Genomic DNA, 21,786 nt, shown 5'->3' with positions numbered 1-21,786 from the left:
TGAGCTGATGACTTCATGCAAAGAAAATGACGGATTTTTCTCTCTGATTTAATGGTTGATTAAAAAGTTCAGGCTTTCAGTGTAACTTGATCTGTATCATGCACATGCAGAGTCTACGTCAGATGGTGCGGTGCATGTGATAGAGATGAGGCCAGCAGTGTCTGGGTGTGTATTAAAAGCAGCGTCCTCGAGGCCTCAGTGGCTGATCATGTGCAAAGCCGTAGGGAGGTTCAAGGGAAGCTGCTCTTGGAACCGAAATCATCCGTTGCTGCGGTTTCTGTTCAGAGTAACCGCACAGAACAACAGCAGAGGGCACCAGACAGACGCCGGTCTGCTCAATGATGCCTTTCCTGTTTTTGGCAAAAACAAACAAACAAAAAAAGTTATATTTGAAGAGTTACTCATACGAGTCTGCGGTTGGGAAAACGAGCTGGCTGCTTACTGGCTTATGTGGGAATCATCATCTCATGTGAACAAGGCGAAGGGGATGACATGGCACCCTAGGAGGTCTGGGATTAGGTCTCACACTCCTCCCATCCTGGGATCAGAGGTTCCAGCAGGTACAGTAGATGGATGACCAACTGGACCAACTGGTCAGGAGATGCAACACAAACTAGAGACGGAGCAGACTCGCTGAGGAACTTTGGGCCCTTGTACATCTTCCATAAGTCTGTGAAGGTGACTGCTCAATTATAATTGTCTGCTGGGCCTCAAATCAACTGATGAAGGCTGCAGAAATTGGCAAAAAATAATAAACAGCACTGCACATCCTCTCCATAACACAGTGACTAAACAACCATACATCTCCTGTCAGAGCATGCTGTGATAGAGACCACTAAAGATCACTCTTGTGCATCAACATAACCTCCACTCCTTACACAGATTTTACACTACTGACTGGTTGTAACAACATAACTAGAATATAATAATTATAATTATAATACATTTTATTTATAATGCACTTTACATTACTGAAAATCTCAAAGTGCTACAGTTTGATAATTAAAAGGAAACAGAAATAATAAAATCAAGATAAGAGATAAAAGGGATAAAAAGTCAAGACAAGGCAGAAAAGAGAATAAAACAATTAAAAACAGCAACTAGGGAAAGAAACAACAGTATTGTTTAGTGATAAAATGCTTTGCTAAAAATAGGTTTTTAGTCCTCTTTTAAAATTGTCTGTGGTTTGTGGTTTGAATATGGGATTAATAGAGTATTGAACTGGGTTGAAACTCTTGTTGGCAGCTGGTGAGTGGGATGTTTATGTTTATGTTTATGTTTCTGTTTATGTTTATTAAGGATCCCCATTAGCCGACGCACAAACGCCAGGCTAGTCTTCCTGGGGTCCTATTTAAAAAGTACAATATAAACAACAATACACAATAACATACAATTCCAGTTACAAAACATACACAAATCCAATTGCAATTAAAAAGAGAAGAAAAGAAGAAAAAGAAAAGAATAAATCACAGTTCCCAAAATGATAACATAACACTATTTACTCTCCAATCTAAAAAATGACTTAACATGTTTTTTGAATGATTTCTTGTTTGGAATGCTCCTAATATTTAAAGGAAGAGTGTTCCATGATGAAATTGCTCTATATACAACAGTGTTTTTCATTGAATTAGTTCTTGGTCTTGGTAATGTAAGTTGACGCTGAGTTGAAGCTCTGGTACTGTAATGATGAACATCTGCACTATAACTAATCTGATTTAGGAAGGCAGTGGGATGCCTGCTATGAATAATGTTTCGAATAAATAATAATAAACTGGTAGATAACCTATGATTCACCTTCAGCCAACTGAGACAAGAATGCATTCGGTCAACACTAGATCTATAAGAACAATTAAGAGTACCGGTAAGTCTAGCTGCCCTATTTTGAGCTGTTTGTAACTTTGTAAGCTCAGACTTAGGTGCAGACGCCCAGATAACTGAACAATAATCAAGATGACATAACACCAATGTTTGTACTACCTGTCTGCGAATTTCAGGAGTTAGATAGTTAGCACATTTCCTAACAGCAGCAATGCTTCTACCCATCTTGGTGACAATCTGATTAATGTGTTCAGACCATGAAAGTGTGTTACTAATGGTAATGCCCAAAAGCCTTACTTTAGCATCTTGTTTGATTGATTGTCCTAAAAACTGTAAGTCAAGTGTAGGTTTTTTAGCTAGACTGTGTCGTGAGCCAAAGACAATACTTTTAGTTTTTAAAATATTCAAAACCAGTCTGTTACTTGTAACCCAATCAGACACTGCATTCAAGTCCTTTGAGAGGAATGATCTTCCTCTTGTAACAAAAAAATCCAGTTTGGTATTATATGCTGATGAATTTTTTCGCCACATGGGACGTGCGTGCCAAGTTTCACAACTTTTCGAGTAAGTTATGCGCCTCAAAAATGCAATTGTTTTCGGATAAAATAATAAGTCTTAATATTATTGCTTACGCTGCACCCCTCCAAAATAAAACCACCACATACACTAAACGATCTGGCGAGTTGTCAAGCCAGAGATAATTCATTACCAAAAAAAAGGTTTACATTGTCCAGTGTCCAATATATTCTAAGGAACATATATGTATGGATAATTATTTATAGGTTGCATTTACGCAGCATAAAATTAATTAATTTAGTGATTGCCTTGTCAAATAAAAGGTATAATAAAAAAACAACATGCTTTTTTTTGGAGCCAGCAATAATTTCCGGGTTGTCTCACAAAAACACCTTGGTGCTGAAATTCAAAGAAGAAATGTTTCACCCTGGGGACACTAAAAGCCGTTTTATGTTGTTCTATGTTGAAATAATATTATCTAAAGTTATAGAAAATATAATATCTTAACAGTTCACACAACTACCTAATATTAAAAGTAATTAAAATAGCATATAAGCCACTTGGTTTCCTGTTTTGTATGGATTACTGTGTAGGAACTCCATTACCCAGCATGCCCTAGGTGCTTAGCACATGCGCAGTAGCTTCAGCAGCACGCCAGCTCAAAGCGTCAGTTGTTGTTGCCATGGCAGCCAGATAAACGTCTTGATGAGACCAGCTACACGCCTCGTGTGCTATATACATATATATTAAGACAGACAACACATGGTGTCAGAATGGGCCGCGGGTAATTATAAGAAGAAGTTTTTACCGCGAGAGAGCCACGGAAGAGGAGTAAGTTTAAAAAAAAAAAAAAAAAAAAAAAAAAAGTTGCTCGACGTGAGGTAAGCAGACACACAAATATTGTGAAATTTCAATATTTCTTGCTATGAATATGATAAAATCTGCTTTTCATGGCGAAACTATCTTAAAATATTACAATTTAGACCGAGAATCAAAGAAATGGCAGCAATTTTATTTTTCCTCCACAGCCGAAAGCTTGAAAGTCACGTGACAGAAACGAAACCTAAGAAACCATTAAAATGAATGGGCCACGAAAAAACGTTCTCATCTCACGTTTTAGGAGGGCAAATCGTAAACATTGCCACGTTTTGCATTGTGGACCAACGTAGCCTGTACCACGTTTTCCCGTGAGACTGGGTTGGTCTGCAAGCCAATTTACATTAAAATCCCCAAGCAAGTACATTTCTTTGTTCTCGTCAGTCACTCTATCAATCATTGTGCAAATATCATTCAGATATTCCATGTTGGTATTCGGAGGTTTATAGCAGCAGCCAACAACTATTGGTTTAGTATGCGGTAAATGCACTTGTATCCAGAGAGCTTCAATATTATCCTTCATTAAGTCATATCGGAGCTTTACTGGTAGGTGATCCTGTATGTAAATTGCTATGCCTCCACCAAAGCTGTTTCTGTCCCTGCGAAATGCAGAAAAACCATCAATAGATATTAAAGAATCATCAAATGAACCATCAAGGTGTGTTTCAGTTACAGCCATTCTATGAATAGAGTTATTTTTTAAAAGTGATTCAAGTTCATGTATTTTGTTCCTTAAACTGCAGATATTTAAATGAGCTAGAATTAAACCTTTTGGTAAGTTCATATTATGACTATCTTTTGTAAATAGTTTGGTACAGTCCATAGTAAGGCGGAAGATTAAAAGCAAACAAACAAGCAAACAAACAAACTAGGCTCTAACTCCATTCCCTTGCTTCTGGGTAGGGGGATGAACAATGAGTCTGTCTTGTTTTGATTGTTTTGATTTGCTACTCAGCTGTTTCCCTAGAAGGACTTTTTTGTGCTTTTTTATCCATTTAGCCTTATTGGTGACTGGAGGGACAAGATGGATATGAAAACATGACAATGATAAAATTACAGTCACATTACTGTTGTCCAATGCATTCATGTGTAGGCAATAAAGCTGCTTAAATTAGTAAATATACTGTCTTTTATATACTTCAGATTTGCTGGAACTTGAATGCACCTCCACCCAGTGGCAGTGGTGCACCTTCCTCCTCCTCCAACCACTTTCTGTCTTCTGACTTAAAATGTACAGTATTTTAAGTTTCTGTGGAGACCTGGGATTTGTGTTCGTGTTTACACTGATAAAAATATCTTGCTTGATCTACTTAAAAAAAACAAGTCAACTTTTTGCATGAGATTATAATGTAAATCAAGAAAGACTAGTCTTTTTATAAACTACTTAATTTTTTGTATGTAAATAATACATTTTGCAAGTACAGTCAACTTAATTGTTTTTAAATTAAGCAATTAGGCAAATTAATTTTGTACATACTAAAAATTAAGTAGTTTATACAAAGACTAGTCTTTCTTGATCTACATAAAAATCTCATGCGAAAAAGTCGCCTTAATTGTTTTAAAGCAGATCAAGAAATATATTTTTTCTACTTAAACAAATAAAGCATGTTTCATCTAAACGTTGGTCAATCTTCCCAATAGATTAAAATTGTTAAAGGAAAAGTAAATACAACAAGATCTTTGCTTGTTGTTTGTGTGTAAATGAAAAGATTACCTGGGATTACATAAATGCTGCTTGTTAAGGAAAAAATGCACAATGTCTTGTTTTTTGAACAAATGCAGATTAAGTTCAAAACTACATGTATTCATGTAAAGCAACAAACTTCATTTTTAATTGTTAACATCACAGATTTAAATATGTTATATTTACATGCGCTTAGATTCATTTTGTTCAGTGTAGAACAGGGGTTTTCACTGATGACCTACCATCTACCTGCAGAAGAGCTGGTTTAGTGATTGGTTGGAACAACTGCTGGACTGGATTTTTACTTTCTGACACCTGGATTATAAACCTCTGGTGTTTTTAATTGTTGTTTTAAAAACTGTTTAAAAACTGTTCCCACTCTCTGGAATTCCTTGCTGCAAGAACTAAGGTCTGCTCCAACAGTGCCCTCTTTCAAAAGTAGACTAAAAACTTACCTTTTTGCACAGGCGTTTGAGTAAATTCTACATGGTTGGCTGGGTCATAGCACTTTTGTTCAAATGGAATAATGGATCATTTAATTGTATTTAAATTCATCCACAAATTCTACTTAACTCCAATAGAAATGCATAAAATATCAAAGGATATTTCGTCAAAGTGTCCCAGATGTAAAAAGATGGAGGGAACATTCATGCATATGTTCTGGGAATGCGATGTTTCATATTTCTTTCAGTGTATGAAACAGAGAATGAGAGAGATCATGTGATGCTGGGCTGAGCCACACACACACACACACACACACACACACACACACACACACACACACACACACACACACACACACACACACACACACACACACACACACACACACACACACACACACACACACACACTTATGAACCATTCACTGGAATGAGTCATGGCTCCTTCTGTCTGAACAGTTTTATAACTTGTACATTTTGAAATAGTTGCATTTAAATATAGTATATATAATAATATAATATATGTATATAGTAAGGTGCGTTTGGACCACAAAGGCTGGACACACCGTCTTGTGACGCGCAGCCTACCAGCAGCTGAGCTGGGAGGAGGAGGAGGAGGAAGAGGAGGAGAGGACTGACTGCTGAGCTTTCTGCTGGGACTGAGGGAGGAAGCATCAATGCCTCCGAGCTGCTGCTCGTCTCCCCGGCCTGTACCTGCCCTCGGATGAGAGGATGAGAGGATGGAGGAGGACGTGGCGGGGCGCTCGGATGCTGCGGCAGCCTCTCTCCGGGAAGAGCATCATCCCCACAGCGCCATGACTTCCCCGGAGGACGGCGGGGCCGGCGGGGCCGACCTGTCCCTGGAGGAGATCCTGCGGCTGTACAGCCAGCCCATCAACGAGGAGCAGGCGTGGGCCGTGTGTTACCAGTGCTGCCGGACGCTGGCCAGGGGACCCCGGCAGAGCCGCTCCTCCATCCCCGACCCCGGCGCCGCCGGAGCGGGAGCGGCTCCAGACGCCGCTGCGCCCCCGCGGCTCAGGATATCCGGACCCGCCGATGTCAGGATACTGAAAGATGGCTCTCTGAGGCTGGACCCGCAGGGCTGCGAAGGTAAAGCAGGATCTAAAGACGGAATTATGGTTCCACCGTTAAATCGACGCAGAGCCTACGCCGTAGGGTACGGCGTAGCCTACGACGTAGACTCTGCGTCGATTTAACGCGGAACCATAAATCACCCTTAAGTCACACCACGAGGCTGGGCTGTTTTGATTTGTCCGCAATTACAAAACTAAAGGCCCAAAAGACCCAAAACAAACCCAGAAAGGCAATCAAGCCTATTTAATCTCTTTATTGCTCGTGTATAACGCTCAGTTAGAGTCTTATTGGAGTACCACTGGCAATTAGGCTCATCTTGACATGTAATAGCCTGAATTAACGTGCTCATATAAATCCTATTTCCACTTGATGTGTTTTAATCAGTTCATATCTTAATCTAAATGACAGGATTAATCTGCAGCAGTATAACAGCAAACATAGGCTCCATTACACGGATCTGATCTGTGATAAACAAAGGCATGCCAGACCCCTGCTGCTGTCACCCCTGGGTTTTACCTGATTTGTAGCCCATTTCCTCCCTGCAGAAGCCATATGTGCCCTCCTCTCGTGGCTTCATCTCTGTTATGAGCCTGTTTTTGCCATCTCCTATCAGATCTGAGTGTTTATTCTGCTCGTCCTGATTAGAACATGTGGTTATGAGCTGAACTATGGGAGCTGATCTGGCCCAGGAGGAATGAGGCTTCACCCCTGCACATTTGCTCTAGCTTATCTTGTGGGCTTTATTAAGCTGTTAGAAGTGAGGCGGGGACCCCTTGCTGATTAGCTGCTATTAATTAGCCTTTATGAAATATGAATTAAAGTAACAGAAGATTGTGTGACACATAAAAATAGCTGTTACTGTTAATACTGTTTGCCTAATTTCAGGCACACTAACAGTATTTTGGCTTTTTCTTCTGTAAAAGTGGTCTTTTTCATCAAGGACCAATGAGGATTTAAGTCAAAACAAAGTAGAGGGCACTACAAGACACGTGTTTCTATTTAGTGTGTGAACAACCTAAACATATATTTCATACAAGTGGGATTCAGGTTGAGCATGTTCATCGTCCTCAGTAGTTACATTTGTTCCTGAAGTGCAGCGCAGGCTGAGTAAATGCCCGTCTAACAGTGTCAGTAATGATCTCAGGTCCTGAGGGATGCACTCTTATCCAAACACACTACACAACACCGCTGAGTCAATTTTATGGTTATTCATTCAATAAGTGCCTTTCACGCTGTGTATAATCAAGTTGTCTGACAGACATCTCTGATGAGGGTGATGATGCTGGTTTGGCCTGCATGTATATGTGAGGAGAATGAATGGGCTATTTTTAGAAGCAAGGAAGCAACCATTGAAGGGGGGGTTCAGTCTTTTATTTACCCTTCAGTGCACTGGTTATGTCACATCATGGAAAATGTGCAAATATTGCACTGGCGTTCATTTTTAAGCTGTTTTGTTTTTCTTAGCCGTCTGTTGTTAGTGGCCAGTAATATCACCAGGGTCTTACTGTTTGATTTGGTGATGTTTGGATGCCAGTGAGACATAGAGAAGGGGATTATAAACGGGTTAGCTGCGTCTGAATACCAGTCGGAGGCCTCCAGTACTCTACGGATTAACGGCGGTCCCCCAGTTTTACATTAGTTCAAGCCACATCTTCATGGAAAACAGCACAGCTTGTCCCAAATGTCTTCATTTGGTCTCATTTTAATCCCAACACTGTCAAAGACTGTGAATTATCCTAAATAAACGTGATAGTATTGTGTTTTAGTAATATTTCTTTGCAAGTTTGGTATTATGAACGTGAATTTGTACCACTATGAGTTGATAGATTTATCATCTATCGAATATATCTAGCTGCTTAAGGTATTTTAACATATTTTTAGGTTTCTGTTGATAGATTTGGTTTTTGGGATCTTTATTTTTAACTATCGTTAGTTTACCGGTATATGTTGTGATTTTAGTCACAGTCAAGTGTTTTCTGTGGATCCTGTTTTGGTTCTTCTGATGTTGTGCTTTTCTATGTTTAGTTAGATGTTTGTGGTGAAGCCTCTCTTGTTGGTGATTAGATGTCCCCTGTCCTCCTGTGTTCTGATTGTTCACACCTGTATATTTTCAGCTCCTGTGTCTATACAGTATTGTGCCTTTCCTTCCTTCCCTGCTGGTCCACTGTTGTTTTGGCAGTCTTGGTCCCTGTTTTACCTTTCTTGGTGATCCTTGAGTATGTTCTTTTTTGGTTTCTGTTCATCCTGCTGAAGCAGCACTTTAAGTTAAAGGGACATTCTGGAGTTAAAATAACCCCTATCTATTATTTGATGGTGAAGAGAGTATAAACCTCTGTTAGGGACCAAAACACTGTGGAATGAAGCAGTTTTGTGTTAGAACAGAATATGTGTTTGCAGTAAGGTGGCAATGATTTTTAGTCCTGGAGGCAGCAGGCCTACGTCAAATTGCGTTTTGCAGTTAAGCCTTTGAAAAGACTCAAAAATATGATTCCAGTTAACCGACAGTATGAATCAGACAAACCGATATAAGTTTAGATTTATATGTATACAAAATGTGTATAAAAAGGACTGTTTTCCAGGAATCTCTGTCCTTTTGCAAAAGGAGGACGGGTCAAAGACGGGTCCACAGAACTGGATCAGTAGCGTTTATACTCTACATTGGTAGTGGACTGGTACTGACATGTGACATGATGGCAGCAACTGGACACATTTGCCTGTTACTGTTACCTTTATGAACTTTTTGTACACATACAAAGTTGAGATGACCTTTGTTCATATGTAGGGACCCTATCCAAGCTAACACTTAAGTGGAATGAAATCAGAGTTTTGTCTGAGGCTTAAAACAGTAAAAACACTAAGATCCAACGTACTTCACACCGTTTTGGTCCTAACGAAGGTAAACACTCCTTATACTATTTTTTTTCTTCAATATTTTATCACAATTTTTTTTTTCCCATTTTTATCACCCAGTGCTCCTACCTAAGTCAGTCCCGGGCAATACTCACCCTCTACCAACCCCGGGAGGGCCATACGCTGAGCTCAAGTACTTTTACTTGAGGAGTGAGCAGGCTGCTTCTTTTCAGCAGACAGGGTAGCTCCCAGTAGCTACCCAAGGGAACATAGAGAGAACATACAAACTCCACACAGAAAGGCCCTCGATAGACTTGCCAGGTTGCTTCAACGCTGCAATGTTCCTTTAAGATAAAGGACTTGTTTTTTTCTTCCGTCTGAATTTGGGTCTCACTTCTACAAATCCTGACAGATTTTCATTGAAAGAATAAGCCAGTATTAGCTAAATATTTGACCCATTTTGTTGACTAGACTTAGTTTTGTCATTTGTTCAGCAGCATCGGGTACCTGCATGTTTTTGCCTGTTTTAAGGTGGATGTGGATACTGCTTTTGTTTTTTATTTACTTATTTTTAGTCCTTGCATTTATATTCCACCTTTTTACCTCCTGTGTTGAAGGGAGATAAGTCATTGGCAAACACGTTAAAAAATGTAAACTCTGAAGCTAAAGTGGCTTCAATGTAAATCCAGACAAGGTTAGCTTTCATCTGTATACCCCCAGCTCCGAGAAGCACATTAAAAAGTATTTATGTCTAAAAGAAGCACTAGCTGTCAGTTAAATCCTCTTCCAACCAGCTTCCTTTTTCTCACCATTATATTTACGTTCGTTGATTAATATTTATATACATTTGGGTCTATTTAGGTCTTTCCCGAGAACCTTTGTGAAAGTTTTATTTTAATGTGAATTTTGTGATAAATGGATTTAATTTCAGGCTGGCGTCTCCTCGCGCGCTTCAGGGTTGTTAAGAAAACATATGATCATCTGTTCCCTGGTCTTTGTAACAGAAGCTCATACAGCACATCCTGCTCCTTCACCTTGCAGCAGTCACACATTCACATCCATTGAGCTCATGATGATGTCACAGCTGATGTGATGCTGCGTTACTGCGTGTTGTAGGACAAACAGCTATTTATTCAAGGGGTCATCCGTGTTCTTTTGGTCTGGTCATGAAGTAGAAGCTGGTCTGATTTAGCCCGGGGAGACATTGAAGCGGGACGGCTTTTTGGAAGGAGGAGACTCATGTAACGCTTTCTTGGAAAGAGTTTGGTCATCCTTGATCACATGGAGCTGAAACTGATAAAAGGATAAGACACAAAACAGAGCTTTTATTAAGGGAGGCCTAGTTTGCACAATGAGAAGTAAAAAACAAAGCTTTTCTTGTAAAAAGCTTAATGAGAATGTGAAAATGTTAACATGGAGAATCAAATGTGCCGGGAATCTTAATCCAAAGGTGATATGATAGAAATAATTATGAAGCAGTTCTGTGCAAGGCAAGGCAAATTTATTTATATAGCACAATTCAACACAAGGTAATTCAAAGTGCTTTACATTGACATTAAAAGCAGCAATACATAATTAGACAGTAAATAACAAATAAGATTGACAAAATTAAGAATAAGATGATAAGAAAAGAAGTAAAATAATAAAAAGCACAAGCTGTTAAAAATAAGGGCAGTAGAGTACAGGATTTTAATTCTGAACTGACCAAAGTAAACGTTTCCATGTATTTGCATGTGTTTATGTTCACTTTAACGGTGGTTTCTTATGTCTCCGCAGGTAAATACAGCCCCTGCACAACAACTGAGGTGAGTAACGTCACTGAGAAGTTTGAATGATACGATGTGAACATGTCTATTTATTTATTGTTTGTTTACATATCAGCTGTGTTCGGGGGGGGCATTATTAGAAACAGAAAAATGAAGAGGGTATTTATGAAAGGAAGCGTGTGGTGCAGACAGAGCTACTAGTGGGCTTAGCCACTAATGGTGTGATTTCCTTTCTGAATCCCCTCCAGGGTTAGATGCGCTGTAGGGCCGGCCGATCACAACAACAGAGATTGTGTTCGGTGTGGCGGGGCCCTGCAGGATTATTTCAAGTGGAAGTAGTGTCAGATAGCTGATCCTTTTAATCGTACTGCCTATAACACAGGTGCTGGTTCTTAAGCCCGCTGCTTAAATCACTGCCTTAAAAAATGAAATAAGTTCATTTTTCTGTTTTTGTCAAGTTTGCAACCCACAATAATTCACTGGAACCAAATCGGAACAAATCCCACAATCAAAATTTTCTTATTCCTCTGTTTCCATTGACAACTCCTCAGTTTCCCCGTCTCCCAGCGTAAAGAGTCTGGGTGTCATCCTCGATGATTAGCTCTCATTTAAATACCTAGAATGTCACCGGTTCAGCCTATTTTTCCACCTACGCAGCAACTCTCGTCTCCGTTCATCCCCTTCACCTAAAGGTACTGCCAATCTGGCCGGCACCACCGTCTTCTTGATTATTGTGTTCTGTTTGGTCAGCCTGTCAAGTCCATCCATGACCTGCAACTGGTCCAAATCTCTGCTGCCCTCATCTTTCCCAGAACCTCCTCCATCAGTCACATAACACCTGTCTTGCTCCAGCTCCACTAGCTTCCCATCAAATTCTGTATCACATGTAAGATCCTGCTCTCCACCTTCAACACCATCAACACCCTGGCCTCCCAGCACCTCACCGACCTCCTCCACCTCAACACACCCACCCATACTCTCAGGTTGTGAGAATCATGAAAGGTGTCTGACAAATTAAATGCTTTATTATTATTAATATTGAAAAGGACTGTGAGCAGCATATGAGACCTATAGAAGGTGTTGATGCAGGAGCAGCAGCAGTGTTTTGATCGGCAGATTTGACAAGGATACATCATTCGATTTTCTGAAATGGACCTTTATTGTCTTGAATTATCAATAAACGATGTTTAGAAAGGACTTAATTAAAAGGAAAATGTATGAAGAAATGCATTATTTTCATATCATTGTTGAACACAGGAGTTATTAGTTCACAAAAACCAGCTCAACTTTACTGTTCTAAGTTAGTTTGGATCGTTAAAGGTGCCTATTAACCTGGATGTGTGCCGACACTCTTTGCATGTGCAATGGTAAAATCTGATGATCCCTTTAAGCCTTAGTCAAGGTTAGTTCAGAAATGCCATGCAAAAACTCTCTAATGCTAGTAAAGAGAATGGGATGCTACTTTCACCACGTTTGGACGGGAATGCTCTCGTTATTCCAGTCTGATACTGTTGTTAGCTTCAGTTTTGTTGGGCTACAAAGTTGGTTAGATTTGTTTGATAAAGGGAAAGGAAGTCTTGGGAAAAGGTAAAATCATTTGGAAATTCACTTAGGCCCATTTAATGATGCAAACCAATAATGGCACACTCAAAAACCGCATGTCATGTGTTGTTGGAGTCATTACTAGAGGGTGTTACTGAGTTAGTTTCTATATAATTAACAAGGATTGTCTCTAATCTTGATCAAACCTGATCAAAATGTGTTCTTTTCTTCTTGAAGTGTGTTTATAAAGGTACAGAACATACATGACACCGGAAATGGTGTCCTTTGATTTTCAAGCAAGAGCATAACATTCTCTTCTTCATTCTCGTTTTCTCTTGCTGAATATTATAATCAGATGTGGTTAATGATTTATTATAATGCTCTGGTGAGGAGTCAGCGTCTCTGTTTTTGCTTCTTTTTTTAAATAATTTTATAGAAATATTTGAATTTTTGATTTTGTAACATATTTGGTTTAGAGATATGTTGTGTTTGTGACGTGTCACACTTTGACTGCAGATCTCCTGGTGCAGCAACGCCAGTGTGCAGTGGCTTTCAGAGCGGTCTGTGCGTGATTGCTGTGTAATAGAGGTGCGATAACAGATGGATGGTCACTGAATAACTCCAGCACACACACACAGAACCAACTGGAGAAGCAGTGAATGTGAAACTGTGTAGACAAATCCCCGCTAAGCTGCTTTGCGGCAGAAATCAGTTCTCACAATACAGATTGTGGCCGAATGGCTGACAAACCTACTGGAGAGCTGCTGGAGGTTGCTTGATGCTTGACAGTATTAAAGTAATTCGGCTGGCATACAGTGCTGAATTAACCCAAAGCTGGATGAGCAGGAACACGTGTGTAGTCATAGCCAACGCACATTATCTTCACATGGCTTAATATGAGTGTGAACTCTTGCAAATGATGCAGCTGTGAATGTCGGGTGATGCTGTTCGCTTCATAGTTGATGAGTCGGGTTCACAGATCCAGCGTAAAGGTCTTCCTGCAGAATATTATCAATATCTACGTCCAGTAAAGACGGGTGAAGTTTTTTTTTAGCGTTCTGTATGCTCTCATTCAAATGTGTGTGTCAAATGTTTAGTTTGGAGATTTTGTTGTTGACAGTCCTGTGATGAAGCGTAACCTCAGACGGTTGTAGATTATGCTTTATCACACTCCTCTTTTGTCAAAGTTTAACCGTGCATACCCTGTGCTCTCTTAATGCCCAAGCTTTTAGGTCTCACAAAGGATTACAGTTTAACCACATGTTTAATGCTAACATAAAAATTAAACCAGTGACCAAAAAGCCTTTTCTTAACAGTTTGCTGTTTAATTGTAAGGTTTCTTCATATATATAAATAATGATAATGATGTGGTCGTTACCAGGTCTTAAAATGTGGTAAATAAAACCTTAGATGAAAAATAACACAACACTTTACACTGGGTCATTTTTTTAAACAAAAATTAAGTCAAAATGCAGAATCAGTGCATTAAAAACAAAGTACATCCTGACTGCTTCCACAGAAATTAAAGTACCGTAGATTAGTTAAGTAAATTAAGTAGAAACATCAAATGTATTTTATTAATTGATCATCGGGATATGTGATCCCCTCTATAAAAGAGGAACTTATTGTAGCATTCATATGTCTGTTAACGCAATGCCAAAGAGGAACTATACCAGAAACAGCATTTGTTGGCGCTCATCAGTTTTGGAACGTTATTTTTGAACGTTTTAAACGTTTATTTCTAAACAATTCAGAGCCATGAGACTGGTGAGAAAGATTAATAAGAAGCAGAAAACAATGGAGACAGTTGTCGATCTTCCCATGAATAGAAATCTTAGAAAGGTCAGAGCATGAAATGTTCAGAGGGCTTGTAAAAAGGATGAGAGCTCAAGTTAGGATTTTAAAAGTTAAAATAAAATCAGATTGTCTTTGTTGTTTGTATCTTATGAAAACCCTACAATGAGATGTGGGGGCTTTCCCAGTTTGGTGTTTATTCATAACAACATCATGATTTACAAAATAATAATAAAGAAATCATAGCAAATTACTGCTTTTTTATGCATATTTTTAAAATGGACTGAGCTGTAAACTTCATGACGATATTATTTGAAAAAGGACTGCACAAGTGTGCATAGTTGGAAAGATTAACAGGAGAAAGTGTTTTCCTTCCAGAAAGAACAAGTCAGCATTGTTTGCAAAGTTGGAACTAAACAAAACACGAAACAATATATAATAAAGGTCTTCTAAGGAACATAGCTGTCAAGCACAGGGGTGGAGGTTTAATGATTTGGGCTTGTTTTGCAGTCACAAGCCCTGTCAGTCCACGAGCTCCTCCGTATGCCAGATAACCACTTACAGTTGAAGCTCAGCTGAAACTGGCCGTGCAGCCGGACCGTGAGCCCAGTCCAACCAGCAAATCTGCAACAAAATGCTGCTGCAGTGAGCCGGTCAATAAAACGCTACAGGAAGAGAGCTGTGTGTAGCCGAGTTCCTGCAAATCTGTATGAACCACAGAAAAATATCCACAGCAATGAGATAATGATGTTGTACAGAATAACTTATCACTGCTAAGGATGGTTCTGCAAGCCGATGAATCATGACACATACTTAGTTCTTTCACAAACTTATTCTGCTTTTAGTTTTGTTATTCTCCTGTAAAAACAAACCAAACAAATCCCATATGATGATCCCACCTGAATATCATATGACTTTATGTGAACTTTATCTGTCGCAGTGAAAGAGTGTGCTTTTTTTCATCACAAGGACGTGTTCCTTACAAGGTGTGCTCGGGGGTATAAGAACAGAAAAGATAAGTGTTTGTAAGGGAAAGTGGATTAACGTATGTTCTCCAGTTCAAATACGAAGAAGGTTACACGTCAGATAAACAAAGAGCAGTGAGCGGTCTCATGACTGGGTCAGCAAAGTCAGGCGGAGGGATGAGAGCCGTTGTTTGTTCCTCAGAGGAAACGGCTTATGCTTGTCATGAGCAAAATGTCTTTACGGGTGAATCTGCTAATGTTGTAAAACGTTGATGAGGGATTGCCAACCAGGATTTGGGGGCTGCAGATTCTGCAGCGTTCCTAAAAATGACGCGTCTGGGTCAGATTTCCACAGGGGAAGAGGCAAACTGACACGATGTCACTGACAGGTCACCACGTATATCAGGCGTCTAAAAATGAGGGGCTATGGGCCATGATGATGATTTAAAATAGTCTGTGATCAATACAGGCTCATTTAATTTACAGAATATACTCATTATTCAGTCACGCCTCTGCTTAAAGTAAAAGGTTCAAATCAGAAAGTGGACTGCTTATGGTTTAATCACATCATAGATTTGTTAGATGAGCGGCTGCAAACGCTAATTCTATTAGAGTATCTTCCTCAGTAATTAAAAGCTTATTTAATGACAGAGAAAACTTCCCTTTCAGATAGATGTGCAGTCTAGTCAGAGGAAAGAATATTATTTGGATTAAATTGCTCAGTGTGGCCGTTTATATGTTTAGTGAGTTTGCTTTGGTCTCCGAAGACTTTTAGCTCTAATTATTCAGTTTAATGTTTGTTTTCGCTTGTTTCGCTGTGGGATGGCATGATTTCATGTGCAAACACTTTAGTCACCTAATTATTCTAAGAAATGTGTCTTAATGATCTATTTATTTGAATTGAGTGTTCATCTTGGGCCTTTGCACATTCCTCCTGAGCTGCTGGCTTCCTGTCTGGATCTGTTTGAGTCAATCATCACTGGTTTTTCTCCTCCAATCAGGAACACCCTTGCAATCAGACCGCATGAAATCTCAATCAATAGAGACTTGTGTTGGATGCAGGATGTATCAGGCATTACGTGACATCACTCAGCAATCAGCAGCTGATTATTACCTGTTCATTATAAAAGTTTACCCATCCCGGGATGTGATGATGTTGGGTTTATTGATGACGGGTCTGAGAGAGGGCACGTATAGGGACTGGGAGGACTGGGAGGACTGGGAGGACTGGCTGGGCTGTACTCAGCCTCTCACACACTGAGAGCTCGGATGGGATGAACAAAACATGAATTAAGACCTTTTAAGGGGTTTACTGAGAAAGCAATTCATAATAGCTAAATATTCTTTTCCTCCTGTCTGCAGTCTTTGTGTAACTTTAACCCTTGTACTGTCTTTGGGTCAAAAAAGGCCCTAATTCTCCTGTTCCTTTTTTCCTCCTGCTCTTTCCTTCCTTCTTCCCTTCCTCTTTTCTCCCTTCCTTCTTTCCTTGTTTTCTCCCTTCCTTCCTTCCTTCCTTCCTTCCTTCCTTCCTTCCTTCCTTCCTTCCTTCCTTCCTTCCTTCCTTCCTTCCTTCCTTCCTTCCTTCCTTCCTTCCTTCCTTCTTTCCTCTCTTCCTTCCTTCTTTTCTCCCTTCCTTTTCTCCCTTCCTCCCTTCCTTCCTTCCTTCCTTCCTTCCTTCCTTCCTTCCTTCCTTCCTTCCTTCCTTCCTTCCTTCCTTCCTTCCTTCCTTCCTTCCTTCCTTCCTTCCTTCCTTCCTTCCTTCCTTCTTTCCTCCCTTCTTCTCTTCCTCCTTCCTTGACCTGAAGACAGCACAAGGGTTAAAAGAACCAGCTTTTCTTTGTATTTGCTGGGAATCGTGTCAGTTGTGCAGAAATAATCAACATCAATAAGAACGTTTAGTAATGTTAGTGTTAAGCAGTCTTATGAAGCGTTGTCTTCACTCTGAAAGAAACTGCGTGTCCTAAACAGTTAACTGATGAAAGCAAAGACGTCACCGTGTGAACTCAGACACTCCTGTTATGTAATATATGATGTATATTTTACTGGGCTGGATGATACCTGAGCTCTTAACGTACGTGTCTGTTAGTCTGTCACGCTGGACGGTTGGTCCTTCTGCACCTGAGGACATATAGACAGCTGCTTTGTAAAGCTCTGCTGAACCAGACTGAAATTAGACGCTTTGGTTCTTATAAAAGACGAACATCCTTCGTTGGTTTGTCAGCCGCTTTTCTGAAGTTCAGCTCTTGACTGTCCTCATTTAGTTTGTTTGGAGCCAAAAGTGACCATGTTCAGACATGAAGGTGGAGCTGAAGAGATTGTACAAGAATATAGCTCTTTAGTGCCCAAAATACCATATTATGTCATTCCTATCAAAAGGACCTGCACAGAGAAAGGCAACAGTAGCAGCAAGAGGATGTGTCTTTTTGTTTCAGTCAGTTTGGGCTCCTCATGAAACTACGGTCAGTGCAGGAGTTCCCACATTTATCCTGAGCAAGACCCAAAAGGGAAATGTGGGAACATCTTGAAAGGACAACATGTGTTCATTCAGAAACAGCAGATAAACAGTCGTGTTGTTTCCTCCTGTGAGTCAAAGACAAGCGTGTTTGGTCCAGCTGTGATTGTGAATTACCTGTGAGGGGGCATGGCTGTCAGGTTCTGTGCAGCGGACAGGCAGGCTGGCCAGTACCAGTAGGGACAGGCTGCAGTATCATCCCTGTCTCCATCCTGAACTAACCGGCAGCTGAGAGGATCCTGACAGCTGACGGCTCTGCCTCCCGTTCTGCTCTGGGAAACTCCAGGAACCACAAGTCAACCTGCCGTCTGAGAGCAAAGTGCTCTGTAGGGATGGGAATCGAAAACCGGTTCTTGTTGAGAACCGGTTCCCAGTGTTTCAATTCCTTGGAATCGTTTGGCTTTTTTGCAAACGATTCCCTTATCAATTCCAGTGGGCACGAATGACGTCAGCACGTCGCATGCGTGCCCAGCAGGAAAACATGGTGACAAAGCGGCATAAACGCTCAAAGGTTTGGTTACATTTTACCAAAACAGATGACAACAGGGCAAGTTTTTGTTCTCCACAGCTGGACACACCATAAGTCCAGAAAGATCGGGAAAAGCAGATATGCTTATTTTTCTGCAAAACAATTGTTAATTCTTCATAGTTGATGGTTGCAGAATTGCACAATGCACAGTTCCATTGGACTTGAGTTGATTGTATTTGTCACTGGCTGACGTAGTTTTATTTTTGAGTGCTCAGCTTTTAAAAAGGAGAATTTTAATTTCTATTAGAGAAGAATATCTATTTTATTATTATTTTAGATATTTTATTTATTTTCAAAACAAATAATCCTCACTTGTATTTTTTGTTCAAAGATATAAAACAAAGTTAATGCTAATCGACCTGTTTTTCTCCTTTTTTCAAAATGAGAATCAAGAAGAGAATCGATAAACAGAATCGAAAATAGAATCGGAATTGGAAAAATCTTATCAATTCCCATCCCTGGTGCTCTGTTGGGACGATGTGCACCTGTGAGGCCCCTGAGGGGCTTACATTTGTGAGGAGAAATGTATAAAATCGTTTCCTATGTGTAACGGGAGCCAGTGAAAAGCAGCTAAAATGGGATAAACAAGGAAATCAATTGTAATTGTCAGAATCAGAACTCATTTTGGAACAGGTTTGAGATCCTACAGAGATATTTTGGGACACCCATAAGGAAATCCAATTCTAAAGACAGAAATGAAAAGTTTGGAAACTTGACTAAAACCTTTAGTAAAACAATGATTAAGTAGTTTTAGTGAAACCAGTTTGACAGACGTTTCTTTCTCCTCAGCGCTGAGGCCGAGCTGTCTGACACGGCTCTCTGCTGCTAATCTGCAGCCGTCCTCATCTCAGCGTATTTTCTTCCTTCTCTTTGTTGTTCATTCTTCTCCTGACCCTTTCCTTTTTTTCTCTCCATCGCATCATTCCACATGGGCGCTTTGAAGCCTGAGAACCAGCTGAGGAGATTTTAAAGCAGAACAGAGACATGTTTGCTTTAGACCTGCTGTCACCGCAACCGCTCTCATATCCTGCAGTTATTCATCATTTGCAGTCACATATTTGTGCAAAACCAAACGGCTTAGTTGGCTTTTTATAAACTTAACAGCCCTTTGTCAGTGTCAGGAATCTGTTTCACACCTTTTCTTCTGGGAAAAAAAAAAAATGTGCTAATTAAAGCAGCAGAGAGTTTTCAGCACGTCACTTAACTTAAACAAGAAAAGGAAACTCATTTATTGTCGCTCTTTAGCTCTTCCTGATAAGATTTGTGCTGTTTTCCTATTAAAAGGAATATTTAGCATATTTCCCATGAATTACTCCTGTTTCATGGGGGATAAGCTGCCTACAAAGAACCGGACTTTAGGACGGTAATCCAACTCCACCTGGTTTACGTGCACCTGTGGAGGTTTGCTTGAAACCTCTGACATCACAGGTGTTTGTTGTGATTTTCTTTTGGGATGTGTCTTGTTATACATCTCACCTGAACACCTGTACCTCACCTGTTTTTACTTGTATTTTCTTAGATATTGATAAAAACGTATTCTGCATATTCTGATTTTGAATCCCAGGAAAGATTTTCCAAAGAAGAAAAGTGCATTTGTTTGAACCACATTTAAATTACTGTAATATTATTTGGTGTAATACTTATCCCAGTCGTCTTACAGAAAAAAATTATCCTTGCCATCTCCTGGACTGAATTTAATTCACCTACTCGCCACCTCTTTGCCCACTATGGTATTCTTCGCCTTAAAAAATACAATTACTTCCATAATGCGTGTATAATACATCAGGTGGTCTCAGGTTTGAATCCCAGACTAACTCAACTCATCCCAATCTCCGTTGGTCCCCAGCACACCCACAATACTAGACATAAACACCTTATTATAGGAAAACAACTTAAACTTGTGGGAACAAGTATGAGTGTTGTGTGTCGGGGAAACAGATTTGAGTTGAATGAGCCTTAAAAAGTCACAGTCCATCTCCATATTCAAACCCCAGTTAAAGAAACAATTGTTAAGCTCATATATATAGTATATATATATAATATATGTATATGTATATAATATGTACAATTCGGGACCACAAAATGTTTCACGTTGAGTGTTTGTAATGTGAGATGTTGTAATGTAAGTGGTAGTCTAGTATAAAGTGCATGTTGTATTGTTAGTGTGTATATAAGTGTAAGTGTATGTATGTATTCCTGTCTAATGTATTTATGTTCATTGGCTCCTACCATAAGCTTTTGATAGCTTCTCCAGGAGACAAATTCACATGTGTGTGAGTGAATTAATCCAATCAAATCCAATCAAATCAAATCAAATCAAATCCTCATTCCTTAAAAATCAGGGCAAATTGATCTTTTTGGGAGGAGGAGGAGGAGGAGGAAGAGGAGGAGGAGGAGGAGGAGGATGAAGGATGCACCTCACAGTAACCCTGCATATACTGAACAGCTGCGGTTAAAGGACCTACATCTGGGCCGTGTTCTGGCCACATAGGTTTAAACGGTGGCTGTGAGGACACTCACAAAGAGGCTGATAAGATTTCAAATTAAGCCCCTCCATGCCTTTAATCTTGTGGAACACAGTTTGTGAAAGTCATCCGCTGCAACTTTTCGTTTTCCATTTAATCTCTTTTGACGGATCACCTTTGAACCAAAACAGCTGCGCACATCTACAGATTAGACACAAACAAGACCCCGGAAACCCAGTTTTACTGCTCAAAACCCTCCCCTGCACGCAGGTGTGCGGTTATTCCAGATCTGTGTCCGTGTTGTTGTGGTCTGCTGGGCAGGGCCTCTCTGTGGGGCCCTGTGGGCCCTAAGGAGAGCATGTTTGTGTGGTCACGGTGTGTCGTATATCAGTGGGTGTGGATGTGGGTGGAGCTCAGACAAAGAGCCCGTTCAGACCCCATCCCCCTGAGGAGACCCGGCTCCATCGCTGTGATTGGTGGAGAGGAGATGTGTCACATGACTCCTTCTGCCTCCATCTACAAACGGCCGAATCTCTCGATGCCGCACCTCTTTCTCTTCTCCTTGACCTCTCTGAAACACCCGGTTCCTTCATCACATCATTCAGTGCGTGTTTCCACCCATCACCTGACATATTTGGTGTTTTTTCCACCTTTCCTCCCCCACCTCTCATCATTCTCGCTCCCTCGTTCTCTCAGCACCGTGTCTCAGCGCCGCTTCTCTCAGCGGTCCGGATGCTGCCTCAGGCTTTTCTAAGCGCTCAGGGCTGCAGAATAATCCCTCGTGTGATTTCTCTCTCTCATCTTTTGTCTTTTCTGGCAATGCTGGCTTTATTCAGCAAGACTGCACTGCTAATGACCAACCACACCACCTCCTCACCTTCATCAATCACACTTCAATCAGAGAGAAAGAACATTTGTGTTTGAGGATAAC

The 21,786-nt window shown here is 40.3% G+C and overlaps 1 protein-coding gene across 1 annotated transcript in view; it reads left to right on the top strand.

Moving 5' to 3' along the window:
• Window positions 1-5,985: 5,985 nt before the first annotated feature.
• The window catches only part of spire1b (spire-type actin nucleation factor 1b), a 53,219-nt gene continuing 37,418 nt past the window's right edge, over window positions 5,986-21,786 (top strand). The window contains exons 1-2 of the mRNA XM_061715678.1: window positions 5,986-6,447; window positions 11,059-11,087. Coding sequence (XP_061571662.1) covers window positions 6,078-6,447; window positions 11,059-11,087 — 399 coding nt within the window. The 5' untranslated portion in view covers window positions 5,986-6,077. The remainder of the gene's footprint in view (window positions 6,448-11,058; window positions 11,088-21,786) is intronic.

This window comes from Cololabis saira, chromosome 3 (genome assembly GCF_033807715.1).
Source record: "Cololabis saira isolate AMF1-May2022 chromosome 3, fColSai1.1, whole genome shotgun sequence".
Classification (NCBI taxonomy): domain Eukaryota; kingdom Metazoa; phylum Chordata; class Actinopteri; order Beloniformes; family Belonidae; genus Cololabis; species Cololabis saira.
Note: the sequence above shows the minus strand (reverse complement) of the source record. Positions and strands in the feature narration are given on the sequence as shown.